General features: G+C 34.4%; 1 protein-coding gene across 1 annotated transcript; it reads left to right on the top strand.

Moving 5' to 3' along the window:
* The first annotated feature begins 24,290 nt into the window (after positions 1-24,290).
* On the top strand, positions 24,291-26,863 carry LOC131150886 (putative protein phosphatase 2C-like protein 44). Its single transcript, XM_058101942.1, has 5 exons — positions 24,291-24,541; positions 24,791-25,048; positions 25,217-25,493; positions 26,290-26,432; positions 26,562-26,863. Exons 1-5 carry the CDS (start codon positions 24,509-24,511, stop codon positions 26,697-26,699), a joined length of 849 nt encoding a protein of 282 aa, XP_057957925.1. The 5' UTR covers positions 24,291-24,508; the 3' UTR covers positions 26,700-26,863.
* The last annotated feature ends 83 nt before the right edge of the window (positions 26,864-26,946 follow it).

Genomic DNA, 26,946 nt, shown 5'->3' with positions numbered 1-26,946 from the left:
CTCAAGGTCCCCACATCCCTCTAGCTCGGTGGTGCTGCATCTTTTTGCTCACTCTCCTCTGCCATAGTGGCCCTGTCAACTAGCTCAGAGAAGTCCTACAACTTTAAAACCACCACTTGTTTATAAATATCCTGTCTCAAACCCCTCTCAAACATCCTAACCTTTTTCACCTCATCTAGAACAATATAAGGGGCGAAGCGCGACAGCTCAATAAACTTCACTGTGTACTGCTGGACTATAAGATTCCCCTAAGTTAATCTCAGAAATTCTGCTACCTTCGCCTCCCTGAAGGTGGCAGGAAAATAGTCATCAAATAAGATTTCTTTAAATCAACTCTAGGTCATAACTACTGGTACCTTTCTCTGTTCCTCCTGTAACCTTATAGTCGTCCGCCACCTTTCGGCCTCACCTGTAAGTTTATAGGAAGCATAAAGAACCCTCTGCTCGTCGGTGCAATGGAGGACCATCAGTATTTTCTAAATCTCCTATATCCAATTCTCAGCCACTACAGGATTGGATCCTCCTAAAAAGGCTGGAGGATTCATTTTCGTGAACTTTTCAATAGTACAGCCTCACTCTGTTGATGGTCCTCCTTACTCTCTGGAGCTACATGCAATCTCAGCCATAACCTGCAAAGCCACACTACGTAAAACTGCGTCTAAATCCCCACAACTTACACTAGAGGGGCCTGCCCCATCATCCCCATTAGCATGAGCGCTACTCCCTCCAAGTTCCATCCTAAAAAGGAAAATAAACATAATCTGAGGACCCCGTCTACTTGAAATCTCATATCACCATTTAATCTATCGTTCTTACTCTCAATTTAAGATTCAGTCCAGTAATTTAGAAACACAACTCGACCATAGTTTACTATGACTTTCCTAAAATCATCACCCCAGGAAAGACATAGAAACCACAACGATAATTCTACTTCCCGATCATTAAACAAAACCCTAAATACTTATCTTCATTCGCCTAACATTGACTCACTAAATTCTTGATCCATTCCTATACTTTGAAATTTTTTCCACTGCACTCTATAGTCTACATAACCTACCAACCTAAGCTCTGATACCAAATTGTAACGACCTGAAATTTCCATCCATTTTTTTCCTTTTCTATATTAATAAATGAGCTCTGAAACCTTGCATGAGCATAGCTGACATCATCACGGCCCGAAGTGGGACATTGGTATCCTGTGCATTTCATATAACACCTAAGTAGCAGAAGAACATACATATCCAACATATTCCAAAATACAATACCAAAGTACCATATACCTAGCTACACATACACACACACACACACACATACATAACATTTCCCAAAAAGTCCCAAAACATTGTGGGCTCCACAAACCAACCCAAAACTCACCCCCAAAAACTACACCGACTCTACACCAACTCTACCTCTAAGCCGGCCCTGCTCACCTCTTTGGATTACTTGAAATGTTTAATAATTTTGGGGTGAGACACCTCTCAGTAAGGAAAAACATATTATCACCAATGTGTGACATATGACTTAGTTGGCAACATATCATTTAATTAATACAATATACAATATACATCAAGAAAAACATTTGTATAATAACACATGCTTATATTATATAGAATATGAAAATTTATGAGTTATCTATTTAGAAGTACTTCTATCTATAATATGTAATCTCTGCTTTCTGTGTGTACTATACATATCTATATATCTGTAAACTTTCCCTTGGATGGCTATGTGTCATGACTTACCCTTTTATGACTGGGTTGTGCGGCATGAAGGTGGGGCTAAACATTGGTTGGCCCTCCAATGCCAGCCTAACTGTATTCATATTTAGATGCCTATAGCACAAAAGGCCTGCTCCACCTGGTCCGGACGCCAGGGAACTCACAACTATACTTGAGGGCACAATCGATTGTATCATACTCTATTTGAGACGTATGATTGCACTGTCTATACTATATCACAACTGTACTGTGCTATATAAACTGCTGTATTCCATCGGGGTATGATACTATATAATAATATTTCTATATAAATCTAACTATTTTACCATGATTCTATATTTCTATATAACCATGATTCTATATCAACTGTATAGCCATGATGTTGTAATAACTATGTATATGTATATCTGTATATTCTGTAATGCTGTAATTGTAATTCTGTATTCTGTATGTCATGGTTCTATATTTTGTATAATCTGTATATCATGATTCTATATTCTATATAACATGATTTTATAAAATTTTGTATAGTCATGGTTCTGTATGTTTCTATATAATCATGGTAATTAAAAACACTATATAGTCACTTTGTAAAATACTGTACAATCATGCTCTAAAATATACTACGTAATCATAATTCTATAAAATATTGTATAAGCATGATTATGTAAAATATTGTATATCATATAACTGTATTTTTGTAAAATTCTGTATAGCCGTAGCTCTGTACGTAAAACTGTATAAGTTATGTTTCATAACTCTCTAAGCTATATAATCATGCTTCTGTAAAACTATATAACATATTCTATAATATTTCAGTATTTCTCATGCCATACAATTCAATAAAACTTTATAAATATGTTCTGCAAAACTGTATAATTTTCATGCTCTGATCAAATACTATATTATATTGAAAAAAATGTCTAATAAGGCTGACATAACATGTATTCCCATTACCTAACTATCTAACTCTAAATACTATTCATAATTTCATGCATGCAGCGTTTATAATTTTCAACTCCCTAAAACAACACCCATATAATTCCCAGTCACACAACTGAATTTACCAGAATAATTATCGCATTCATATTTTCCCCAACTCCACATATTCAGCATTTCTAAACTATAATTTACTTGAGTTCCTAGAAATATACCCACTAGGGTCTTCAACCCATACCTGTAGGGTCCCAAAACACTCTAATCCTGAAAGCATAATACCCCAGTTTTACTTCACAAAACACCAGTATATTCCCATACAACATAGAATCTAAACTTAAATAAGCTTGGTAATACTGAAAATACCCAAATATTTAACTTATCCTGGTTTTGGAATGGCGCCCAAGTTGGCCTAACCAACAATTTACTTCAGCAGACTTGAAGAGAATCTTCCCAGGAGTAGCGTTGCGGCTTCCGATCATCGAACCTGCAAGGAACGAAGTTAGAATCATAGAGATAAGGGGAGGGGAAAAAATTCGAGAGAGGGGGAGAGAGAGAGAGAGAAAGAGAGAGAGAGAGAGAGACAGAGAGAGAGAGAGAGAGTAATTTTTGCATGAATTTCTCACTGAAAACCGAGTTAGGCTTATTTATAAAAATGCGGATTCGTCGATGAAGCACATCACCTTGTCGACGAGTCTGTGAAGGGAGTTCATCGATGAACTCGAATCCCTCGTCGATGAACTTCAGGCTCTGCTAAACCCCTCTCGATAATTTCTCATCGATGAGACACATGTCCACATTGATGAGCCCAAGAAGTATGCTCATCGATGAGCGCCCTGCGTTTGTCGACGAGACCCTATGAGTCCCTTTTGAAATTTTCCTTTTCCTCTCTTTTCTTTTATTATTTAATTACTATAATTCTTCAGGTCTCTACATATCAACTCCACTAATTTTGCGTCATCCCTCTAAGCAACTTTAATCCTCTCTTGTAGAGTAGGTTGTACCACTAAGTTGGCAATAAATACCTAAGGATCACTCTCTACAAGCTCCACACCGAGCCTCTCCAACTCCATCTGGATTAGGTGCTGAATTACTACTGCTAAGTGTGTTGCTTCCCCTGATTTCGGTCTCAGAGCATCAGCCACCACATTTGCCTTCCCTAGTTGGTAACTAATGATGCAGTTGTAATCCTTAATAAGTTCCAACCATCTTCTCTTCTTCATATTCAACTCCTTCTGCTTAAGGAAGTACTTTAGACTTTTATAGTTTGAAAATATTTCACATCTCTCTCCGTATAGATAATGCCTCCAAATTTTCAATGCATGATTCATTGTAGCCAATTCTAGATCATGGGTAGGATAATTCTTTTCATATTCTTTCAATTGTTTGGAGGCATATACTACAACTCTACCCTACTGCATCAACACACATCTGAGCCCTTTCAAGGACGTGTCACTATAGATCATATAAACATCACCTCCTGATTGAATGGTCAATACCAGTGCAGTGATGATCCTTTGCTTCAATTCCTAGAAGCTTTGCTCACAATCGTCATTCCATTCAAACCTGACATTCTTCCTGGTTAGTCACGTCAAAGGCCCTGACAATCCCAAGAATCCCTCTATAAACTGATGGTAATATCCTGTTAGTCCCAAGAAACTCCTGATTTTCTCAATATTCCTCGGTCTGGCCCAATTCGCCATTGCCCCTATCTTGCTGGGATCTACTAAAATTCCATCTCATGATATAACATGCCCCAAAAATGTAACTTTCTATAACCAGAATTCACACTTGCTAAACTTGGCAAATAATTCCTTTTCCTTGAGCATTTGAAGTACTAGCCTTAAGTGCGTCTTATGCTCCTCAAAACTCCTCGAGTAGACCAGTATACTCTATCAGTCCAATACTGTTTTGATATTGACAAATCACTTGGTATTTGATCTGTTCATTGAGAATGTGAGTAGGAACATTACTGAGCATGCACGGAAGGTTAGAAAGTCATGGAAGCCATGAGGATTAAAGGATATACAACTTCACACAATCCATGGAACTAAAAGAGTAGAAGAATGAAGATGCAAGCATCAAGTTCAAGATTGTCATGGGAATGGATATTTAGAACTAAATGTATTTACATATTTCATATGATTTAATTCGAAGCTCAAAATATACCCTAGACTAACCTTAGGACTCATACATCTCATGAAAATATTTTAGGGGTTATTCATTGACTTAGAGACTCTATTTTAAAACCTCGCAAAATGTTTTATGAAGAAGCAAAGCAAGAAAGCAAAAATGGTATTTGAAAACAAAATAATAAGACTGAAGTTGGACTACCCAGACGACTGAATTTTTACTTCAGACATCTGAAGAATTTCCTTAGAAGACTTGAGAATTAGTTCAATCACCTAAAGAATTAATTTTGAAACACAGAACAAGCAGAACACCTTCAGACATCTGAACCTTCAGTTCAGTCGTCTGAGCTGCGACTTCGAAACACTAAATCCATAGTTTAGATGACTTTCAGAGCTTTAAGGAACTTTAGTCGTCTAAACCCAGGAGCTCAGTCATCTGAACTTGCAGAAACTTTAAAATTTTGGTTTTTAGTGAGAGAACACGCGAGTCATTTAAGTAATCAAGTTCATCCAATGGTCAAGAATTAACCTAGAGTCAAGAACACTTATAAAATCAACCTCTAAACCCTAGTGCCTCACTTTTTGCATATGATTGAGGAGCTTTGAACATTATTGCACATCTCTTGAGATTTTTGAATACTATTGCTAAGAATCATTGTCTGCACTGCAAAGAACACACATTTACTTGGGCATTCGCATATTCAAGATCTGAGCAAATACATGCGCAACCTCAGCTAAATCTAGGTTTGATCTTGAGGTTTGGAAATTATTTTATTGAGCTTTCAATTTTTATTAATCGATCATCTTCTTCATTATTCGTTTAGTAAAAAATCTTTTTAGGAGCAAGAAACTTATTTTCCCATAGTTATTAATTTGAAATATATTTTGGGAATAGTAATCTAAAGTTTGATTCATTTTGATATTCAAAGTTATATTTTTATTCAAAGAGATTTATTTTATTGGTGCAAAAAGTATTTGAAAAATATTGTTTGTTCAATCTTTGAAATACTCAAAGTCATACATTTATTCAAAGGTTTGATCTTATGAATTATTTGATAGCAAGAACTTAGATCTTCATAATATTCAAGAAAAATTTTTTTAATAAGATCACGTTCTGTATTCTTGCATCTAGTAAGTTGAACTAAAACCCTAAGTTCTCCAAAACATCTACTTATAAAATTATTTTGGGAGATTTGATCAAAGGAAAATTTTGTGACGGATATCATTCATATAACGATTAGATCATTACATACATACTGAGCTTCAAGTATTATCATATGAATATGTGTTAGGATTTCGATTGTACTCACTAGCTTGTGTACAAGCAATATTGAGTTTTTTCAGAATTCTAATTCTATATGGTAATCACGGTTTGGGTTGTGAACCGGGTGAGAAGGAAGTTGTGCCTCTTGTAAGTAGCTGATTGTAAGGGAAGCTGTTCGGATTAAAGGACGTAGGTCAGGTTGGATGAACCTCATAAAATCGCGTTTACCTTCTCTCTTCCCTTATTTTTTAATTTTCTCTTGCATTTCATTATCAGCTTTTGCATGGTTGTATGTTGATTTATATTATATGCACTTGATAATTAATTGGGTAAAATATAATTTATTAAGATAATAATTTGAATTAATTTCAAGGCCCTGCAGTTAATTTGTTAAATATTGAAAAGCGGATTAAGTGGTAAAAAAACTTAAAGATTTTTAAAATACCCAATTCACCCCCCTCTTGGGATTACACCTAAATTAACATAGTATGTCATCAATGAGAACCACAATGAACTGATCTAAATACTGATGAAATACTTTGTTCATCAAATTCATAAATACAACAGGAGCATTCGTCAGTCCGAATGGCATGACCAAAAATTCATAACGGTCATACTGAATTCGGAACGCTGTCTTAAAGATGTCCTCTGCCCTGACTTTTACCTTATGGTATCCAAAGCATAGATCAATCTTTGAATAAACTCGTGTACCCTGAAGCTGATCAAATAAGTCATCTATACGGGTTAGAGGATACTTGTTCTTAACCATTACTTTATTTATTTTCTTGTAATCTATGCACATTCTCACGGTCCCGTTTTCTTTTTCACAAATAAAATTGGAGCTCCCCATGGCGATACACTAGGCCATAAACCCTTAACATCCATCTAGGAGTAGTCTTCTTGCCTATATGGTTGACACTAACTGAGGCGGGGAACACACCCGTGACCCCATAAATCTGAATTCCTGCTTTTCCAGTGGTCTAAATATCACATCTTTCAGATGACAATCGATACTAGCATAATTAGCTATCAGCCAGTCCATACCCAGTATTACATTAAATTAATGCATGTTTAACACTGTTAGATCAGTTGATAATACTCTCCCTTGAATATCTACTGGATAGCCTCTGAGCACCCTACAACACCTCACCACTAACCCTGTCGGTGTAGCTATTGGCAATTCAACATCTAACAAATGTGTATCAACTCTAGACAATTTAACGTATCCCGCAGACACAAAGGAATGGGTGACACTAGAATCAAACAAAATAATAGCTTGACATGATAAAGTAGTAAGGGTACTTGTCACAACGTCGCCTGCGATCTCAGTATCTCCCGACGTCAATGCATAAACCCTCGTTGGGGCTAAATTCCTCTGCTGGCCTCCATGGGGCACCTGATAACCTCCTCAGTAAGGTCTGGGAGCAGGAGCGATACCACGTGATGTACGGCAATCTCATACCAAATGTCCTGGTCCTCTGCAGCGATAGCAGATGCCTCTCCCTTCTTGACAATCCCGCAAGTGTCTCTTCCCACATATCAGACAGACATGGTAGATTTGCATACCCTAAACCTCATGGCCCCTCGTCTCTTACCTCTGTCTCCTACCATAATTACCTCTCCTACATGGGCCCCAACTAGATCCCTGCTGAAAACCTGAAGGTGTGGACCTCTTCTTCTGTCCCTGCTACTTTGCACCCATCCGCTCACTGACCTTTGCCACAACTGCTCTGTCTACCAACTCAGTAAAGTCCTGCACTTTCAACACCACTACCTGTTTATATATTTCTCGCCTCAAACCTCTTTCAAATTGTCTCACCTTCTTTGTCTCATCGGGAATGATATACGAGGCGAAGCGGGACAACTCTATGAATCTTGTCACGTACTACTGAACTGTTTGTTGTCCCTGCTTCAAATTCATGAATTCCTCTACCTTGGCCTCTCTGGTAGTGACCAAGAAGTATCTGTCGAAGAAAAAAAATCTAAACCGGCACTAAGTCATAGTTATAGGTACCGACCTCTATTCCTCTAACAGTTTTGCAACAGTCCACCATCTCTCAATGTGTGGCAACATGAGTAATATCGTGCTTAAACATAAATTGTACATTATATATATATATATATATATATATATATATATATATATATGATAAAATTGGCTGTATAAATTCTGAGTAAAACATGATTCATCACATCATAATAGATAACATACTAAGTTTTGTAATCATGTAAACATCTTCTATAACTGTACAATACTTGAAATAATACCCAAGATGGATAGCTAGCTGATGTCATGTCTTACCCCCTCACATGACAGGATTAAGTGGCCCGTGGGCGGGACCTAGTAATGGCTGGCTGACCATGCTAATTCAAACATCTGTCTGTAAGTACGATGGGCTTGCCCCACCTGGTCCGGACTTCTAGGGGGACACCTGCACTACACTGAAGCCACATTGCCTGCCATCTCCCACACTTTATCTGAGATGTGTGATAGCACTAACATAAACTTATACTTGAACGTAATCTTATAATATAGCTACGGTATCGTGCTCTAAAATATAGACTAAGTTATCCGGTTCTGACAACATATAGTACAGTTCATATTACTGATACATAGTTATTTCATATTTTAAAGTAATATCTGACATGATAATATTTTCCTGCTTTCTGACATAACATGCATAAATCACGACATCTGTGCCGACTACATCATAACATATAAATTACGGCATCTGCGCGAGCCATATCATAATATATAAATCATGACTTCTACACCAGCCATGTCATAACATACTGAATATGAAATTTCTGCTCTGTTTAACATAATATTCTTAACCATAATTCATGTACTATTTTTATGGTTTTTCTAAAAACTGACGTAACATGCTTATTCTTGAAAAATCATATTATTCGGATATAACATAATTTTCATAGAAATCCATACTCATTCCACACAAATGTGTGTAATACTCTAGACATAAAATCTGATCTAAAATCATATTTTCTGATAAAATGTATTAAATCTATTTTCCTGTTCAACAGCAGTATTCTCAAACATTATACTATAACATAGATAATTTCTAAAAATAGATGTTGTATATTAATAAATAATTTTATGAAAATACTAACTTAATTTATCCCCTTACCTGGCTTATTGAGAATCTCGCAAATCTAACCAAACCTACTCCTATGTGTTCCCAGCTCAACATCCTGAAATTTACATTTTCTAACAAATCAACAATTGCTAGTATAATACCTTTCTACACATTCCCCTCAGTTCAGTAATACCCAATAATTTATACTGTTTAAAAATAACCAACTTATCCAGATTTTGGGATGGTGCCCAAATGCTCCAAATCAAAATTATGATCTGGCAGTATTGTAGAGAATATTCCTAGGAGTAACGTGGCGACTTCCGATCATCAAACCAGTGAGAATCGAAGCCGAAATTCTAAAGAGAAGTCAGAGAAATGGATTTTAGAGAGAGAAAGAAGGTTTGCATGCAAAATTTTTGCTAAATCCAAAGTTTGACATATTTATAGAGTGTGGCCTCGTCGACGAGCCACGTCACTTCATTGACGAGTCTAAAAATAAAGTTAGTCGACGAAGACTATGGGTTCATTAATGAAGACTATGGGTTCGTCAACGAGCCTGCATGTCTTTAAACTTGATCTCGGTTTCTCTTCGTCGACGAGACACGTGTCCTCGTTGACGTTCTCAAGAAGACCACTCGTCGACGAATATTCTGTGCTCGTCGACAAGACCCTGCTGAGCCCCCTTGGAAAAATCTTTTTTCTCTCTTTTCCTTTATTATTTAATTTATATAATTCTCTAGGTCTCTACAATCTACAACTAAATCAGGGTTCATGGCAGAAGTCAAAGTTGCCACAGACAAGTTCAAGAACTTCTTGGACTTTGTTTTTGTTTGCAGTTTCTAAAAGGGAGACGGTCCCAACCAAATGTCCCAAGATCAAGGTGGAGCAACGGATTCATGTTTTTGATTTTTTCCTGAGGGGTGTATATTCGCCAAGGTGGAGATTATCATGATATATGGCTCATATAAGTGAGTGGAATGCATGCACAAAGAGAAAATATGGTGAAAATCAAGATGCTGGTATCAATAAGGGAAACCGTCGATGGAAGCCTTGTAATCGTCGACGGTTTGGCCCAGTTTCAGAGAGATTTTGCTCTCTATCTGTACTTATTGACGGTATGTCTACAAACCATTGACGGGTTGGCTAAGCAACTCGGCACAGATTTTTTAAATTTTGAATAGGGATGTTAAGTTGGTTGGGGTTTAGAGGGAAAGTCTCTAGGAACTCTATTTATACGTTGTCTATGATGTATTTGTAATGGTTGTTCGTGTCTTTGACACAATATAGTAAAAAAAATTGTCAATTGCTCTCGTGGATGTAGGAATTGCTTGAACCATGTATTTCATTGTGTCTTTACTATTGCTTTCATTACAGTCATTGTGATTGTTATTTCTATATATTTTACCATTGAGTGTTGCATTTGTTTGATCCTATATTTCATTGTGCAATTCAATTTCCACAACATGCCTCACACTCTCTTGCAAACCTCTCCTTGCCCATTTTTGAGTTAACCCTAAAAACCTCCAATTACCTTTTTTCAATCAGTATAGATACTGCAAACTTTATTTGTAAGTCTTTGGAGCAACTGTGAGTATTGTGCATTGTCTTTATTTGAATGGTGGCATGATCTCTTATATATGATGCTCACAAATTTCATGGACACCGCTCTTTACAAACAACTTGGACCCTTTGCTTGTCATTTCTTTCAAATTTTATGGAGAACTTGTTTTTGCAAGTATACTACCTAATAATTCCTCAAATGATCTAAATAGCATCTCAACTTTGAATTGAAGTGCTTCCATGTCAATCTCTGCATTGAACTCACTTCACCTTCTTGAATGGCCACATACTAAGTTAGAGTCAAAGTTAGAATTAAAGTTATATGCATAATGGAGGTCATTTGGCCCATTATAATTTTACTCTGACTCTAACTTTGAGTCACCAACACCAACACCAGCACCTTCTTCTCCCATAATTTTTTTCTCTTGACAGTTGGATTAACATGAATTTCAAACAAATCCTCATCATCATTTACATTATAATAGTATCATGAAAGTCATTTTCTTTTTCATTTTCAACATGTCATTAGATGGTTCATTAATATGTTTTGTAGATAGTTTATCAACATTCTCAACAAGCGGTTCATCAACATTCCCAACCCATGGTTCCCACTATTTGTTAGTAGATTGTTCATCAACCTTATCAGCCCATGGTTCCCTCTCTTTCTCAACAGGTGGTTCATCAACCTTCTTAGCACATGCACTTTGCCTAACATTTTCACCTTCTTCAATATACAAATCTAAGCACCTATCTTTAGAAATCCTTTCAACCATTCGTAGCACACCCCTATCATTTTTATTTGGCTTTAATACTTTCAAGCTATCATTTAGATCCCTCCATGACATTTCCCAATAAATAGTTCTTGAATTATTGTTACCACAAAGCTCCTTAATCATGTCTTCATTATCCAATAATAATATTTCATCACTGTTTACCCAATCAAAGTAATCAATCTACCAGAAGAATAGACGTTCTCACCCTCTACTAGTAGTAACTCACCAACATAATGAAATTTCAAAGTAAAGTATTCATCTTTGTTGCTCGGTCGAAGTAAAAAACACATTCATTATCAAGAACATATATTCAAAAATAGTGGTCTACGACATATGTTCTTAAATGCACCTTAAAATATAGGAGAAAACATATTGAAATACATTAAAAACTAAGCATTATGTATTTTATACATATCCAAACATAGGTCAAGATTTGATAGGAATTCCTTTATTTAATAAATTTCCCAACCCAAGGCTATGGCGCATCACATGCCAACATTGACCTACACATTAATCTACAGTGCATCGCATGCCAACAAAAGCAATGATTTTGGCAACCAACATTTGTATTGGGGGTTCCAGATTTACTGTTCTCCAACACATGACATATAGTTCTTTAAATCGACCTAACATCACTCGAATAAGAAATTTTGGGTTTCAACAATTTCAAAACATCAAACTTACTGTAAAGAGACAAATGTCTTCAATCCAACCTTCAAATTGGAGTCATATCTAAGAGAACTTTATACCTACACCGAAGACTATCAAACAAGGGGTTAGGGTTCACTCATGTCATTGAAGTTCGTGGATTGTGGTTACTTTCCATGTTGTGAAGGCAATGCTGAGTTATGAATTAGTGTGTGCCGATTGGAAAATGAGGGGGTGATGACTAGGACGTCAACGAGGCATTCCATCTCGTCTCCCTAATGTCGGTTGCTTTTTTGTTAACATTGAACAAATCTAGTAATTTTGATGACTTCAATTGCAGAATTAAAGTGCAGTGACCCAATCAGATTTAAGTGACAAAGTTGGCTACCACAGTTGCCTTTAACCCTGTAGAACGCATTAAAATTTTATAAACAATAAAAGATAATATATTTTATTAAGTTTAAATTATTGCTTTTGTTTGCTTTTTCAATATTACATGTAATTTTATAAGATATATGTTATATAAGTAGGTAAAAATTGCAATATATAGTATATGATATTGTATTTATGTATACTATACTACTAATGCAATACAAATATAGTATATTTTTATTTTATGAAATTATTCTTCAAAAATTTATCTCTTTTTTTACTCCTACAATTCAATTAATTTTTTTTCTATGTTTTAACATGTTATTTCTTTTGTTTTTGTTTTCTTGTCATCTGAGTCCAAAATCCTTTTTTTTTTTTTTTTAATCTCTTCGTCCCTTATGGGCATCTTTGCCACATTCATGTAGTAGAGTTTATTAATGATAACATTCCTTAGGCTTATAAGGGTAATTTTGTTATGAAAATTACCAATCATTCAAGTGACATACAAATTACAATAATCTGTTAGATTTTTTATTTTATTTTTTCGTTAACAAAAGGAGCTTTTTACAATCAAAAGATAGTTTGGGGAGTGTGTCAACTTTAGAAGCTTAAGAAATATTTGTAGTAAATGGTAATTTATTGTAAGTGTATCTTTCTCAAAATTTTATAAAAATCATTATCAAACCCCTACATCCTTTGCTATTGCATGATTACTACAAATCTTCCTTAAGCTATATGAGGTGTAAGTGGCACATGTGATTCATTATCATATGTGTAAGTGAATCACATATGGTTTGCCTATTGCAAACTCTAATTGGACCTGGTTAGAGGAAATAATATGATATTAGTAGTCATACACTCACTATCATTATAGTTTTTTTCTTTTCTTTTCTTTTCTTTTCTTTTCTTTTTCTGGGACACGCTTTTAAAAAAAAATTTAAATAAGATGTCAAATTTAACTATGACAATAAAGAACTCAAGTTTCTGATAGTTACCAAATTTGTCACTGAACTATTATTACTAAATCTAAATTTTACCAATTGGGACTAATAAAATAGCTCGATGCTTGACGGGCGTATCTATAACATGTACGTTTGAATCATAGACTTAAATGATGACCCATATAAAATTTGGTCAACTCAAACCCACTTTAATGAGATAACGGTTAAAATAGGATTTGACTTGATAGATGGGCGGGTGTGGTCAAGATGGGTAGGGTCAAAATGGATAGGATCATTTATGATCCATTTACCCATTTATAACCCATTTATATAAAATATTTGATATATTTACGGTCCATACCCATTTAGACATGCATTAACCCATTTATCCATTTCATTTTAAGGCATGTGAAATCAATTGTTAAATATCAGATAAAACTCATACCTATTTTTAAAAATTATCATTGTCATATCTTTCTGCCATCTTTGAAGGTTATTTGATTTATTAATTGATAAAAAAAATATGTACATAATAACGTAAACGAGTACATGAATTTTTATTGGTTGGCATAATCAAATCAAAACAATTGAGTACACTCTTAATTGTATAATTACGTATATATTTGAATTGAGGTGTCTATAATTACAAAATTATGTATAGATTTTTAAATTATAGTATCAATTAAGCAATAAATTATGTAGCTTAATTTTTAATGGTAATTGTAATAAATATTATAATTATGTATCTATATAATTATGGATACATCTTATACAATCAATTACCTAATCACGTACACGTATGCATGTATATTAATTAGATTAGAAAATCAAACCAAATCAATTACGTACATATATAATTGCATTATTACATACATGTTCAAACGGAATTGTTCATGATTATAAAATTATGTCCATATATTTACAAATTATAACATTGACTACATAATTTTATTAATTATATAACTACATAATTACGGACATATTTAAAATGAACCAGTTATTCATGCATATGAACCATACCAATTGCGTACATATATAATTGTTCATAATTACAAAATTATATACATAGATTTTTCAAATAACAACATTAATTAAACAATTTTGTAATTTAATTTCAAATAACAAATGTAGTCAACAATTAATATAATTGCATATCAATAAAATTATGAATATATCTAATTTGAACCAATTATGTAAAGTACGTACATGTATGCATATTAATTAGTATGAAAAATCAAAATAAATCAAATTACTTACATATAATTAATTGCATAATTATGTGACATATTGTCACCAAGTTGTTCATAATTATAAAATTATGCACATAGATTTTCTAATTATAATATTAACTATGTAATTATATAATTTAATTACAAATGATAAGTATAGACAATGTTATAATCACGTATCGACATAATTACAGACATGTCTAAACTGAACGAATTGCGCAATTACAAACATGCATACACATTAATTAGTTTGAAAAGCAAGTTAAATTATGTATGTAATTATATAAATGTTCAAACAGAACAATATATGATTACACCGCGCACATAGAGATTCAAATTATAATATTAGTTACTTGTAGCACATTTTTAAATGTGATAAGTTTAAATAGATTTATTACTATTATAATTAATAAGGTTAGAAATTTAAATAGGTTAATAGGCTAAGTGGGTAGACCCGTCTAACCCATTTAATAAATGAGTCTAAATGGGCCACCCGTTTATGATCCTTATAATTACATGGGTGTACTCGAACCCTTTTATTTATGATAGTTATGGGTGAGTGGGTTAATGGGTATGAGTAGTAATTGTCACCACTAGATCATATCAAGATACTTATATTTTGAAAAATATTTTTTAAACTTTGTTTTTTAGGAATTTTTTAAGTATTTACTTTTCAATTAAGTTGAAAGGGAATTAATGGGCTGAGGCTTGAGAAGACAAGTGTGCATTCTTTTATGATTTTATAAAATATTTAGGACCAATTTAGTTGTGAAAAATAGCTATTATATTTATTAATTTTTTTTAAATATATATAATATTTTTTTTTCTTTTGCAATTTTTGTATGAAAAAAATGAATAATAATTAAAATTTTTGACACTCTTTTCTAGTTAAAATAGTTGTATTTTTTATTTCAAATATTTCAAATAATTACAAAAATGGCACCTTTTTTTTCCCAATCTCTAAAATTTATATTAAAAAGATGAAAAAACATCTTTTTATTATTCTTCTAGAATTCTAATTCTTATGTCGAGTACATGAGTATGAATTTGGATCTTAAACTTTAGTATGTGTAGACTATGTATTGAGTTTCTTTTATTTTCACACAAACGTAAATTCAAATCTAAAATTCAAGATCCCAAATTCTATCTTATATAATTTTTTAAAAAAATTTTAAAAACTTATCTTTCATGTAATTATTGTGATATCTGGAAATAAAAAAAAAATAGTTTGCATATTTAAAGAAACTCTTTATTTTCTACCTTTTCAATATGAATCTTAAAAAATTAAAAAATAAATTAATATTCTTATAATTTCTTGAAAAACAAGACAGGAAAAATGTTTTACACAACTAAACGAGCCTTTACAAATATGTAAAACAAATTTATTACGATTTATTAATGACTAATAGTTTGCAATATATTAATTATTAGGCGAGTTAAATTATCCAAGGCTAAGCCGTAAGTCGCATCTCTTAATTATGGAACTCAAATTAAACCCGTTGACTCTTTTTGTTACCTCTATGGCTATTTACAAATCTACCTAAAATATTATCAAAAAATATTCAATTTTTTTCAGTTAAAAGGCTGCAAAATAGGGTAATTATAAGTGATTAGGCACTCGTTTAAATCAATGATTATGATCTTGTGATGGGCTGGTTTGAATTGTTTGGCATCTATTTTTTGGGTTTATTTAAATGAGGAAAAAATAAAGTTTAAACTCATAACTTTGTGCAAGTCAAAGTTCAAACTAGTAACTTTAATTATGTAAGATAACAATTATTGATAATCAAGTCAGCTTTTAATTCACTTAGGCATCCATTTCAAGTGGGTAAAATCCACTATCCCCCCTCCCCATGTTTTTGAAATAATACTACACAATTTTTATTATAAAAAATGTCTAGACACGTTTTACTTTTTAGAGTTAATCTTGCCATTAATCGCTAAATCTACATACTTATTCTAATTAAAATGTCTATTTTGCACCTTTCTTCATGTCGGATAATAAATGTGTAGTTGTTCACCTAAAATATTGTGGTTTATAACTATTTGTGTGTAGACATGTGGCTTTGTGTGGGTGCATATGTATTTTTGCATTTGAATATTGCTTATTTTGGTTTAGTATAAACATGTGTAAACATTGGTACATACACATTTATGTACTAGGTCTAAGTGCTGGTCGAATTAAGTTTGCACATTGTTAAACTTGATTAAGCAAGCAAGTTACACTTGAAATAGGTTAGAACTTGCTCTACTAAAGCCATCTAATTGTATGTAAAATATTTAAAATTATCAATTTTACACACATGCAAACACATACATACATGTATATGCATATAGAGTAGAAACTTGAGTGAGAACATGAAAACTTATATGCCAAGTGGGAGGGTACATGCCCAAATCTAGAATAGTCAATCTAAAGAGAATAATTTGATATATAAAATTTACATTTACATTGTGTATATTGTTAACGATGGGAAAATTCACCGGTGTAAGCCAAAGACACATTAGCAAGGTTACAATGGTAAGTAACTTTATCAAATTTTGTTAGGTTTGTAACGCCTCAAACCCGAAACTAGAGTCCGAAGTGTTCTTTGAAGTATAACTATGATACCACCTTGTGATGCCCCGAATCCGCCAAGTGGGGCCCGAGTGTCTCGTGTTCCGTTTACTTGAACCTAACTATATATCAGCTACGCAGCAGAAATAATAACTCCTCAATAATATACCAGAGTTTCTACATCTATACAACCTCAAAAGTATAAACCAACATCCAGTATTCACAAATATTCATAACTCTAAAAACATAAATATATTACAACCTCAAAAATTATAACCAAAATTTATACCCTCTCTTTCTTTCAAAAATGCTATACTAGCCCCGAACTCACTAAGCTCGATCACGCGAAGGTTCTGAAAAAGATAAAATTCAACTATCGGGTGAGACACATCTTAGTAAGGATAGAATACATTAAATCAGTGTGTGACAATCATAAGGTTTACATACAACATATATATATATATATATATATATTAAATTAGTGTGTGACAATCATAAGGTTTACATACAACATATATATATATATATATATATATATATATATATATTCATTATTTTCAAATGAAACCACAATTATGATATCATTCTCTATTCCTACTTAAACACATGTAAGGTATTTTACCAACAAGAATTCCCAAGGATAGGGGTGATTACCCGCCCATACAAGTAGCACCCCTCTACTCTGATACCTTGAGCAACCTATGGTCACAACTGAAGCATATCAGGGCACTTACCTTACTCAGTAAGCTCTCAGGTGGTTAGTTTATCTCGTACTCACACATTCACGCAAAGGTTTACTGATAGAAGTTTCTGAGAATAGGGAAGATTACCCACCCATACAAGTAACTTCCTTCTACCTTAATACGTTATGCAGCCTAATATAGTTACATCTGATACATATCAGGGCACTCGCCTTTCTCGGCAAGCCTTCAGGCGGAATGTATACTTCGTCTCAAATACATACTATAATACAATATACAATATATTTCTTTCTTTACTTTGTATATGTTATCTTTGTATTATTCACTTTACATTTCACTTTTCACATTCACATTCATATTCTACATTTCTCATTCGTATATTCACGTTTGTTTTCACATACTCTGTTTTCATATCATTCTCGTCTACTGTTCATATATTCGTTGTTCTCATATCTGCTATTCCCATATCTGCTATTCTCATATTATCAATGGTTAAAACAACAATTATGCATTTAGAACTCTCTATACTGGTGAAAAATCATAGTCGTGATTCCACCCCATGACGAGTTGTTCGGTTCGAAGGCTGGACTTAACACTGGTTGACCCTCTAGAGTTAAATCAACCACATTCTATAGTTTGTAGGTCCAATTGGTTGTTCCCATACTGGTCTAGACTCTAGGGGGACACTACCTTTCCCAGAAAAATCAACCATCCCTTCTCCACACTCTCTATAAGACATGTGGGTGCACTAGCACTTCCATAAGTTGTTCCTCCTTTTATTGCTTGATTTCCCTTTGATTTTGGACGCAGGTATCCATAGAGATGTCAAGGATATTCTCTACAACTGCTGGATTTTTATTTGACCCTTGTATTTTTGCGTGTTTCTATATTTCCTTGAATTTTCCTTTATTTACTTGTATTTCCCATGTATTCTAATGTATTTCCCATGTATTCTGATGTTAATAAAATTTTGTTATTTTTAAGTTTTGATTAAAATTAGATGTCTACATGTCCCATATTCTATGCTTAAGTAACCTTCTTTTACTCCTTAGCCCTATCAGCCCCCCTAGCCTCTTTTAGCTTTGTCTCCACAACCCACATATGTTTCTCTTGGGCTACCATCGAAGACTTCTCCTCGATCATGCACACCTCTACTACCTCCTACTCTTCTGCTAAACGTTCCTCCTACAACTCAATCTACTTTGGTATCAACTTATTAAGTTCCTTGTATTTCTTCTTACAAGCATTCCTAATCCTCCTAGCTTGGAAGGCTAAGTTTTAGACCTTAAGTGTACCCTATAGACCTCTATTGTCTTCTAAATATGGAAGCAAGTTGAAGAGTAAGATAGATAAAACATAGCAAAAATGCTTCATACTTACCTTCCTAGATGGTGGATTGCATAATTGAAGAAGGTCTTGGAGTTTACCTTACCTACATCTTTGGATTTCTATAAGCAAGCGAGAGAGAGAGAGAGAGAGAGAGAGAGAGAGAGAGAGAGAGAGAGAGAGAGAGAGAGAGAGAGAGAGAGAGAGAGAGATTCCTTCAAAGCCTCCTTCACATTTGTCACATTAGACACAATAAGTCTACCTTGCTTGAGCTCTCACTAGGGTAAGAGGGTCTTAGCCATAATTAGAGTCAAGCTAAGAGGGTTTTGTATATTGATTTGAATTCCTTTCTGATGAGTCCCTAAAATACATGATTTTTTACCCTCATTTTCCTTTGTTTATCCTTATTTTATTATGTATTTACCCAAAGTTATCATTGTTCAGAGCTATGCAAGGTTTGTTTGTCTTTTCAAGAAAAACAGGTTAAAACCATGGAGTTAGGCATTACAAGAAGCTAAGGAGAATTTGGAGGATTCAAAGCTCGAATTCAGACATTCAACCAAGCTCCAAAAGCTTCAAATCATGAATAGACATGAAGATGACACTCGACCATATGGCACGACCAACAAACCACAGGGGCAACTTAGTTTTCCACTGCAAACTCCAAGGTTCAGACTGAGATCAGAATGCTGCAAGGTTCGACCAAGCGCGCGACCAAGTGACACCCTCAAGCGACCACATTGAGATACTAAGATAGAACTGAAATTCAGAAACACCGAGAGTTTCGACAAAGTGTTCGACCAAGAGACCTTAAGGGAGGACCATGTTTAGATACTGAGATTTTTTGAAGATCGAGATACTGCAAGTCTTGACCATCAGCTCGACTATCAAGACCTTGAGGCACGAAAAATTCTTAGATATTGAAGATTCAAATCCTTGACTTCTTGCAAGATCTAACTAGGGTGTGCACAAGAACGACAGAAGGGCGACTTGGTCGACAGCGACGATATTCTGCCCGAAATTTGCTGCAAACTTTCCTAACTTGTAAAAAAACCCTTGTAAACCCTATAACCTATAAGTATTCACTACAAACACAAGTTCTGGGTTCCTTTTTGGCCTCTCTTAGGTTAGTGACAAACCTAGGAAGTCATTGAGAGCCAAGTTAGAGTAGGAGTATAATAGTTTCGATTCGTATATGGAGTATATGATGGTCTGTGACAACCAGCGACATTCATATAACAGTCGTGTATATTAGGATCTCCTCTTGTACTTTTGACGTTAGTGACAGAAGTTTTGAATGATAAAGGTATGATCTTTTTACTCATGCTTTCATTTACTACTTTCAATTTACCGTTTTCCATTTACTTGTTGTGTGTTTGATGAAAGATTACAGATAAGGATAAGCACTGCTACATATAAGTCAGAGGGAAATAGTCGGCTACGGAACCGCATAGGTGTTCGTTATCATTGAGACAGGGTATACTCCAATTCCTGACCGTACTCTGGACGGTTGGTGTACCCTTGCTACCCTGTGCCCTCGATCGCCCCTCTCCTGCTTTGGCCTGCTCGGGTTAGTCCTTCTATGGAAGTCTGGATGAGCGTAGTTAGAAGCATGACGTCCAGCGTCTGATTTGGACCACAATATCGCTTTGTAGGAGCAAGGTAACTTAGAAATTTACTTGCTTTTCAGTAGTTTAGATTTATTTGCTTTCAGTTGCATGTTTTCCAGTAGTTGTTAGATAATCACCATTGCAAAATACCATCTTTCACTTCTTTTTCATAACAAGGCTTTAGTAAACTAAATTGGAAGTGGTTTAATAACTGCGTTTGAAGTCTCCGTGGATCGATACCCGACTTACCCACTTTCTACTAAACTTGGGATAGTTAAGTTTTATAAATATTATTTTTGGTAGTTAAGGACCCAAGCCTTGGGGAGCCTACCACTTTTTATTTGGCACAAGGGGAGCTTCCTCGCTTCCCACTTTGTTGTTTGCTCCTTGTCAAGGGCTTCTACCATGACCTTCCCTTTAGGTTCTTAAGAATTCTTCATAGGGATGACCTTTTTTACTTCATTATCATAATTTTGTTGAAGGCTAAGAATCTTTGCATATACTTCTATCTTGATATACAAACACCACATCATTCGATAGTTTAAAAAGAAGAATAAATGCAAAAACCTACAAGTTAAAACTGCAAATAGCTTAGACTACTTACTATTTGAAAAATAAAGAGCTAGAAAGTTTATCTTCATGACCAATTCAACAATAGTATTGGATGAAATCTTTTTATGGGAGGATTGTGATGGAATTCAAGTTTATCCCTCTGGTTATACATTAAGCTAGGGTTTCACCCAACCTACAAAGAAGAAGCATTCTTTCCAGCCCAAGATTAAGTGAGAGGTTTTGTATAGTGGATTAATCCCCATTTAGGCATTAAAATAAAACCGATCCCTCTATTGGGGGTGGCTTTTCAAGGAAAAAAGAATAATATTGGGACTCAAAGATCTTTTTCTACCACCTCAATGCAATTAAGAATCCTTTAGCCACTAGGGCTAAGTGGGAGGAAGTGAAAGGTGAAGAGAGGAAGTGAAAGGTGAAGAGTAGGCCCAATAGAAGAAGTGAAAAGAGATATGAAGCCCAACAAGGAATATCTCCTCATATAGTTAATTTGAATGTGCATGTAATAGAAGCCCAATTAATAAGAGAATGAAAGGTGCAATTTGAATTTCTCAAGGATTTTGATTATAGTCATAAATAATTATGTGTTGTCCTAACTCAAGATACAAAAAGTTTGGTTAGCTTCGAGGATTCTTAAAGGATCTAGCTACTAGAACCCAAATTCTCCAAGGAAGGAGGGATTCAAAGGATAAAGAAGATGCCTTAATCTTTAAGGAGTGGTAGGGGACACATCAATAAGGTCAGCCCGACCACTAACATGTCAACTAGACTATCTTGTTCAATGACATGTTAGTCAACTTAGGCCAGCTCACTTGATTAATGAAGGAAGCCCTAGTTGAATATCACTGGTACGCCCTTAATAATGAAAAGTATGATTTTCAAATATCAAACATTCGCTGCATTGAAAGGGTAAGATTTAAATGCTTCCATAACCACACATACAAAGTGATAATGAATAGAACAAAAGGCCAAAAAAAAAAAAAAAAAATACTAGATCATGTTACACAATCTAACTTAGCCATCTTCTACATAAGAATCAAAAGCATCCTTACCAGCTGAGGCATTGGAGGATAAGTTCCAAAACCCCCTTTCCAATATGGTTTTATTTCATAGGTTGTGGAATAGAAACAACAAGAAGTCTCGTATCAATATGCCTAGATTTTTGCAACAACATATATACTTATAAAATATTTATATGTTTTCCATTTTAATAATTTCAAATATTTTTGAATATTTTAAAAATAAAATATGTATAGTATTTGGTTTGACCTAATATCTACTTAATACTAATCTATTCTCACCCAAGTTGCCTAATAATAATGTATAGTATTTGGTTTGACCTAATATCTACTTAATACTAATCTAGTCTCACCCAAGTTTCCTAATAATAATGTCCAACATAAAAAATAAACAAGTACTTATGTTCACACATGTGTAAGCCTATGGACAAATTTTTTATTCATGCCCAAAGTAAAAGGTTATAATATTCCAGGTGAAAATTAAAATTTATTAATAATTGTGAATGAAGGACAAGAAAATATTTAAATTATTATAAGCATGTAAACTTAATGATTAACCAAATTATGACATTACAAATTATGAACAATAAGCAATTTAGGGAAATACTTTTAATTTAAATTCCTAAAAATCTCTATAACTTTTAATTATTTTCATAACACCCACTCTCTCTATTGAAAATTTAAGTTTTAGTTGTATGCAATATGCATGAATTTTAGTCCGTGACGCTTAAACTTTCATGTTAAACGTATCAAATTTAAATTCCCGAAGGGATGGGAAGAGATAAGGGATAGGAGATGGGTTGCCTTCTTATGAGTAGTTCCAAACATTGCAGGCCTCTAGTGGATCCGAAATATGTGTATGAATTTCAATACAATTTAGTACAATAGTATATTACATTTTTATTCAAAAGCCAAATAATTCTAAATCCAAACCAAGAATTCCATGCTTCCAAAACACTATAAAACAATTCCTCAACATTGATCGTTGTCATATAGGACCTATCTGGAATATATATATATATATATATATATATATATATTATTTAAAAAAAAAAAGGAAAAAGAAAATAGTAAGGAAACTACTTTTCCATATTTTAGCATCAAGAAAAATGAAGAAAATTATATATATATATATATTCAATCAATAAATAAAAATTTAATTTAACATATTATTAATATTTAATTTTCTTAATTTTAAATATATTAGAATAAATTTTTATTTTTAATAGTGTTTGATATAAGGAGGAAAATAAATTTTCTTTCCTTAAACAAAATTATAGATCCAAACCAACAATGAAAACATGGATACAATCCATTGCATGCCTCTAGTGGGCTAGAAATATGTATGTGAATTTCAATCATTTAACACATTATTAATATTTAATTTTTAAAACTTTAATTATATTAGAATAATATTTTATTTTTAATAGTATTTGATATAAAGAGAAAACATAATGAAAAATAAATTTCCTTACCTTAAACAAAATTCTAGATCCAAACCAACCAACAGAAGTAATTTGACCAACTAATATTAAGAATTACAAAACTTTATGTGCTCTTGCTTGCTTCGGTCTGCATTTATTATTTATAAAAATATACAATCTTAAAATAATTTCATGATAACTCATTTCCCAATTGAATAAAATGAAATTATATAAATAAAAATTGACAACGGCTAGTCAAATATGAGAGAAGGGGAGTTCGACTTTTTCTCTGGTGTAGACCGTAGAGCTCTATAATGTTTTAATTCTGAAAAGCACAGACACGACTTTCTACCGTTACATCTTAATTTTTATTCAAATCAACCTCATAAATACAATCCTCATTCCTCCCCAGAAAAATATCCGAACTTGGAAAATGCCCACACTGAAGTCTCAACCCCTTCACCCTCCAAACTCCTAAAAACCCATTAAGCAAAGACAGCAAAACTTTCCTTAAAAGAAGAAACCAAAATTTTCCTCTCACCTTCTCTCCCGCTCCCCGCCTTCCCCCATCTTCATTTCAAAATCTTCACAGTTCCTCAAGAGAAGATTTACATTCCTTTTCATCTGATCAGAAGGATGGGGTTAATGGGTCGTCATCTGAAGCTGAAGGTAATCTCATCATCATCATTGTTATTATTGTTTTTTAAAATAAAATAAAAAATTGGAGTAATATGCAGTGTTTTCCGTGGGTTTCAATTTCTTGCCTTGGAGGCAAAATTTCCAAATGGTAAGTTCATAAGAAATGGGGAATTGAGATTTAAAGTCAGACCGCAATAATGTTTGATTTGGTTTCGAGCTTTTGCTTTACCATTTTATGAGAGAAGAAAGCATATTTGCTGAGCCCGGGAAGCGTTTCAGCTGAGGCGATTTCTCTTGGGAGAAGGGAGGGCAAATAAGAAGCAGCCTTCATGGATGATGCCCGTTTCGCACGGATACCATGTCGTGGAGGATCCGTTTAGGAACGGGTCGGATGAGGCCGGGTCGGACTCGGTTGTGGTGCAGAGGGAGCAGGTGGAAGAGCTTGAGCTTTGGTTTTTCGGGGTGTTCGATGCCCGGATCGGCGACGGCATCACCAAGTACATGCAGTCAAATTTCTTTGACAGGAAGCTCAAGGAGGTACCAGTAACATTTTGCTCTGCCCTGTGACTTAAAATTAGTATATAATTTTTTTTTTCTTTTGTCCTTAAATCAATGTAGTTAGTGAAATGAGCCAATGGCCAAATCTATCTTTCTTCTTTTTCTTCTTTTTCTTCTTCTTCATCTTCTTCTTCTTTTGGGTTTTAGTCTCAGATAAGGAGGAAGAGCAAGGAGACGATGAGAAGGGCTCATCTTGGGGCAAAGGCAAAGATTAGAGAGACGGAGGATGAAAGAGAGGAGGAGGAGGAGGAAGAGGCAAGGAAGGTGGGTTCAGCTTCTGTGATGGTGATCAATGGGGAAAAGCTTGTGATGGCATCCATGGGTGACTATAGAGCTGTTGTGTGTAAATACGGCGTGGCTCATGAGATCAGCAAATGGCGCCAGCAAACGGCCAGAAGACACTGGTACCGTAGATTCATACCAGGCATGCAAGCTTCCTCTAATTCTTCATGGAAAATCCCACTGTTTGGTAGGAAAGAGGAGAATAGGGAAAGGGGTTGGAAGGAAAAGCTGAGTGGGAAAATTATCCCGTTTTGTTTGTTGGTAATGGGATGTAATGAATCCTTCTACCCCTTCCAAAGTCAATTTCGTTTTTTTCTTACAGACCTTTTTTTTTGGGGGCGTGGGGTGGTGTCGGGGAAGTGAAAAAGATTAATTACATAATTAATCCTTCAAGTTGCAGTGGCACTTAAACCTCGATTTTGATTTTAACTCTTTAGATTTGTAATTAAATTATTGTGTGATTTTTGACCGTTAAATTGGCTTTAGCCTTCATAAGGAACCTTACTTTTTAACTCATTTGAGTTTAGTCAAAAAAGTGATTTAAAGGCTTAACAGAAGTGGAAAAATAAGTCATGTACAAGGTTCTTCCCTTGTTTCTTGCATCTGTTATGTATGTTAGCCAATTGATGGTGGTCAAGGATCAAGTTGCAATTTAATTACAAGCAAAGGAGTTAAAATATCATTATTAAAATATTAGGGATTAAAGTACAATTAGACTAAAGTTCAAGGAACAACATTGCAATTTACCCAAAACAGGAAATAAACCTACTTCTTTTTTTGCACCCATCTCCCTCTTCTCCTCTATCAGACACACTGCTTGGTTTCTTTGATTAAGTTTGTCATCAACATTTCTGCTCTGACCAGCAAAAATACTTGCCTTCGTTGATCATCTCCTTAACCACATTTCATTCTTTGTGATTATAACTTCCTGATATCAGGTGCAATCCGTATGCCGAAAGTGCGCATCCTATCGCGCGATCCCACAATGAGAACCTCCAAAAGCTCAGAACTTGTGGTTGGCGCTGAAGAAGTGGACTCTGAAACTGAATTTATCATCTTGGCAAGCCCTGGCATCTGGGAGGTAATACATGGTCACACGCCAACTCAAGAAAAACTGTTGTAATTTTCATATTTGACATTTTTCTGTGATGCCTTGGCCATAATTTTCACTGCAAAACAGCAGCAAATAAGGTTTTAAACTGTTGCCCAGGTAATGAAAAACCAGGAAGCAGTGAATCTAATCAGGCACTTGGAGGATCCACAAGAAGCAGCTGAATGTTTAGCAAGAGAGGCTTTAACCAGAATGAGCAGGGGCAACATTTCTTGTTTAGTTGTTCGCTTCGACTGATAGAGGCATAGTGAAACTGCTGAGTGCCAAGGGCGCTGTAGGAGAGGAGAGAGAGAGAGAGAGAGAGAGAGAGAGAGAGATCATTGTAGTGAAATTTTGTGATCATATTTGAGAATGAAAAAAGTTTCAACCAGCATGCTGACCTACATGGCATTCTGCAGAAATGTGCCCTAGCTGGCTGCGGAGGGATCATCCCCGTTGCATGCTGCAGAAAGAGCTACAAATTCCAATTTTTATTTTTTTTTTA

This window comes from Malania oleifera, chromosome 3 (assembly GCF_029873635.1).
Source record: "Malania oleifera isolate guangnan ecotype guangnan chromosome 3, ASM2987363v1, whole genome shotgun sequence".
NCBI lineage: Eukaryota > Viridiplantae > Streptophyta > Magnoliopsida > Santalales > Ximeniaceae > Malania > Malania oleifera.
Note: the sequence above shows the minus strand (reverse complement) of the source record. Positions and strands in the feature narration are given on the sequence as shown.

Excerpts from the sequence above, each read along its gene's own strand:
- LOC131150886 (XM_058101942.1), top strand. The coding sequence starts at position 24,509 with ATGGGGTTAATGGGTCGTCATCTGAAGCTGAAG. Across the intron at positions 25,049-25,216 it reads TTGACAGGAAGCTCAAGGAG|TCTCAGATAAGGAGGAAGAG; the intron begins GTACCAGTAACA and ends TTTGGGTTTTAG. Across the intron at positions 26,433-26,561 it reads CAAGCCCTGGCATCTGGGAG|GTAATGAAAAACCAGGAAGC; the intron begins GTAATACATGGT and ends ACTGTTGCCCAG.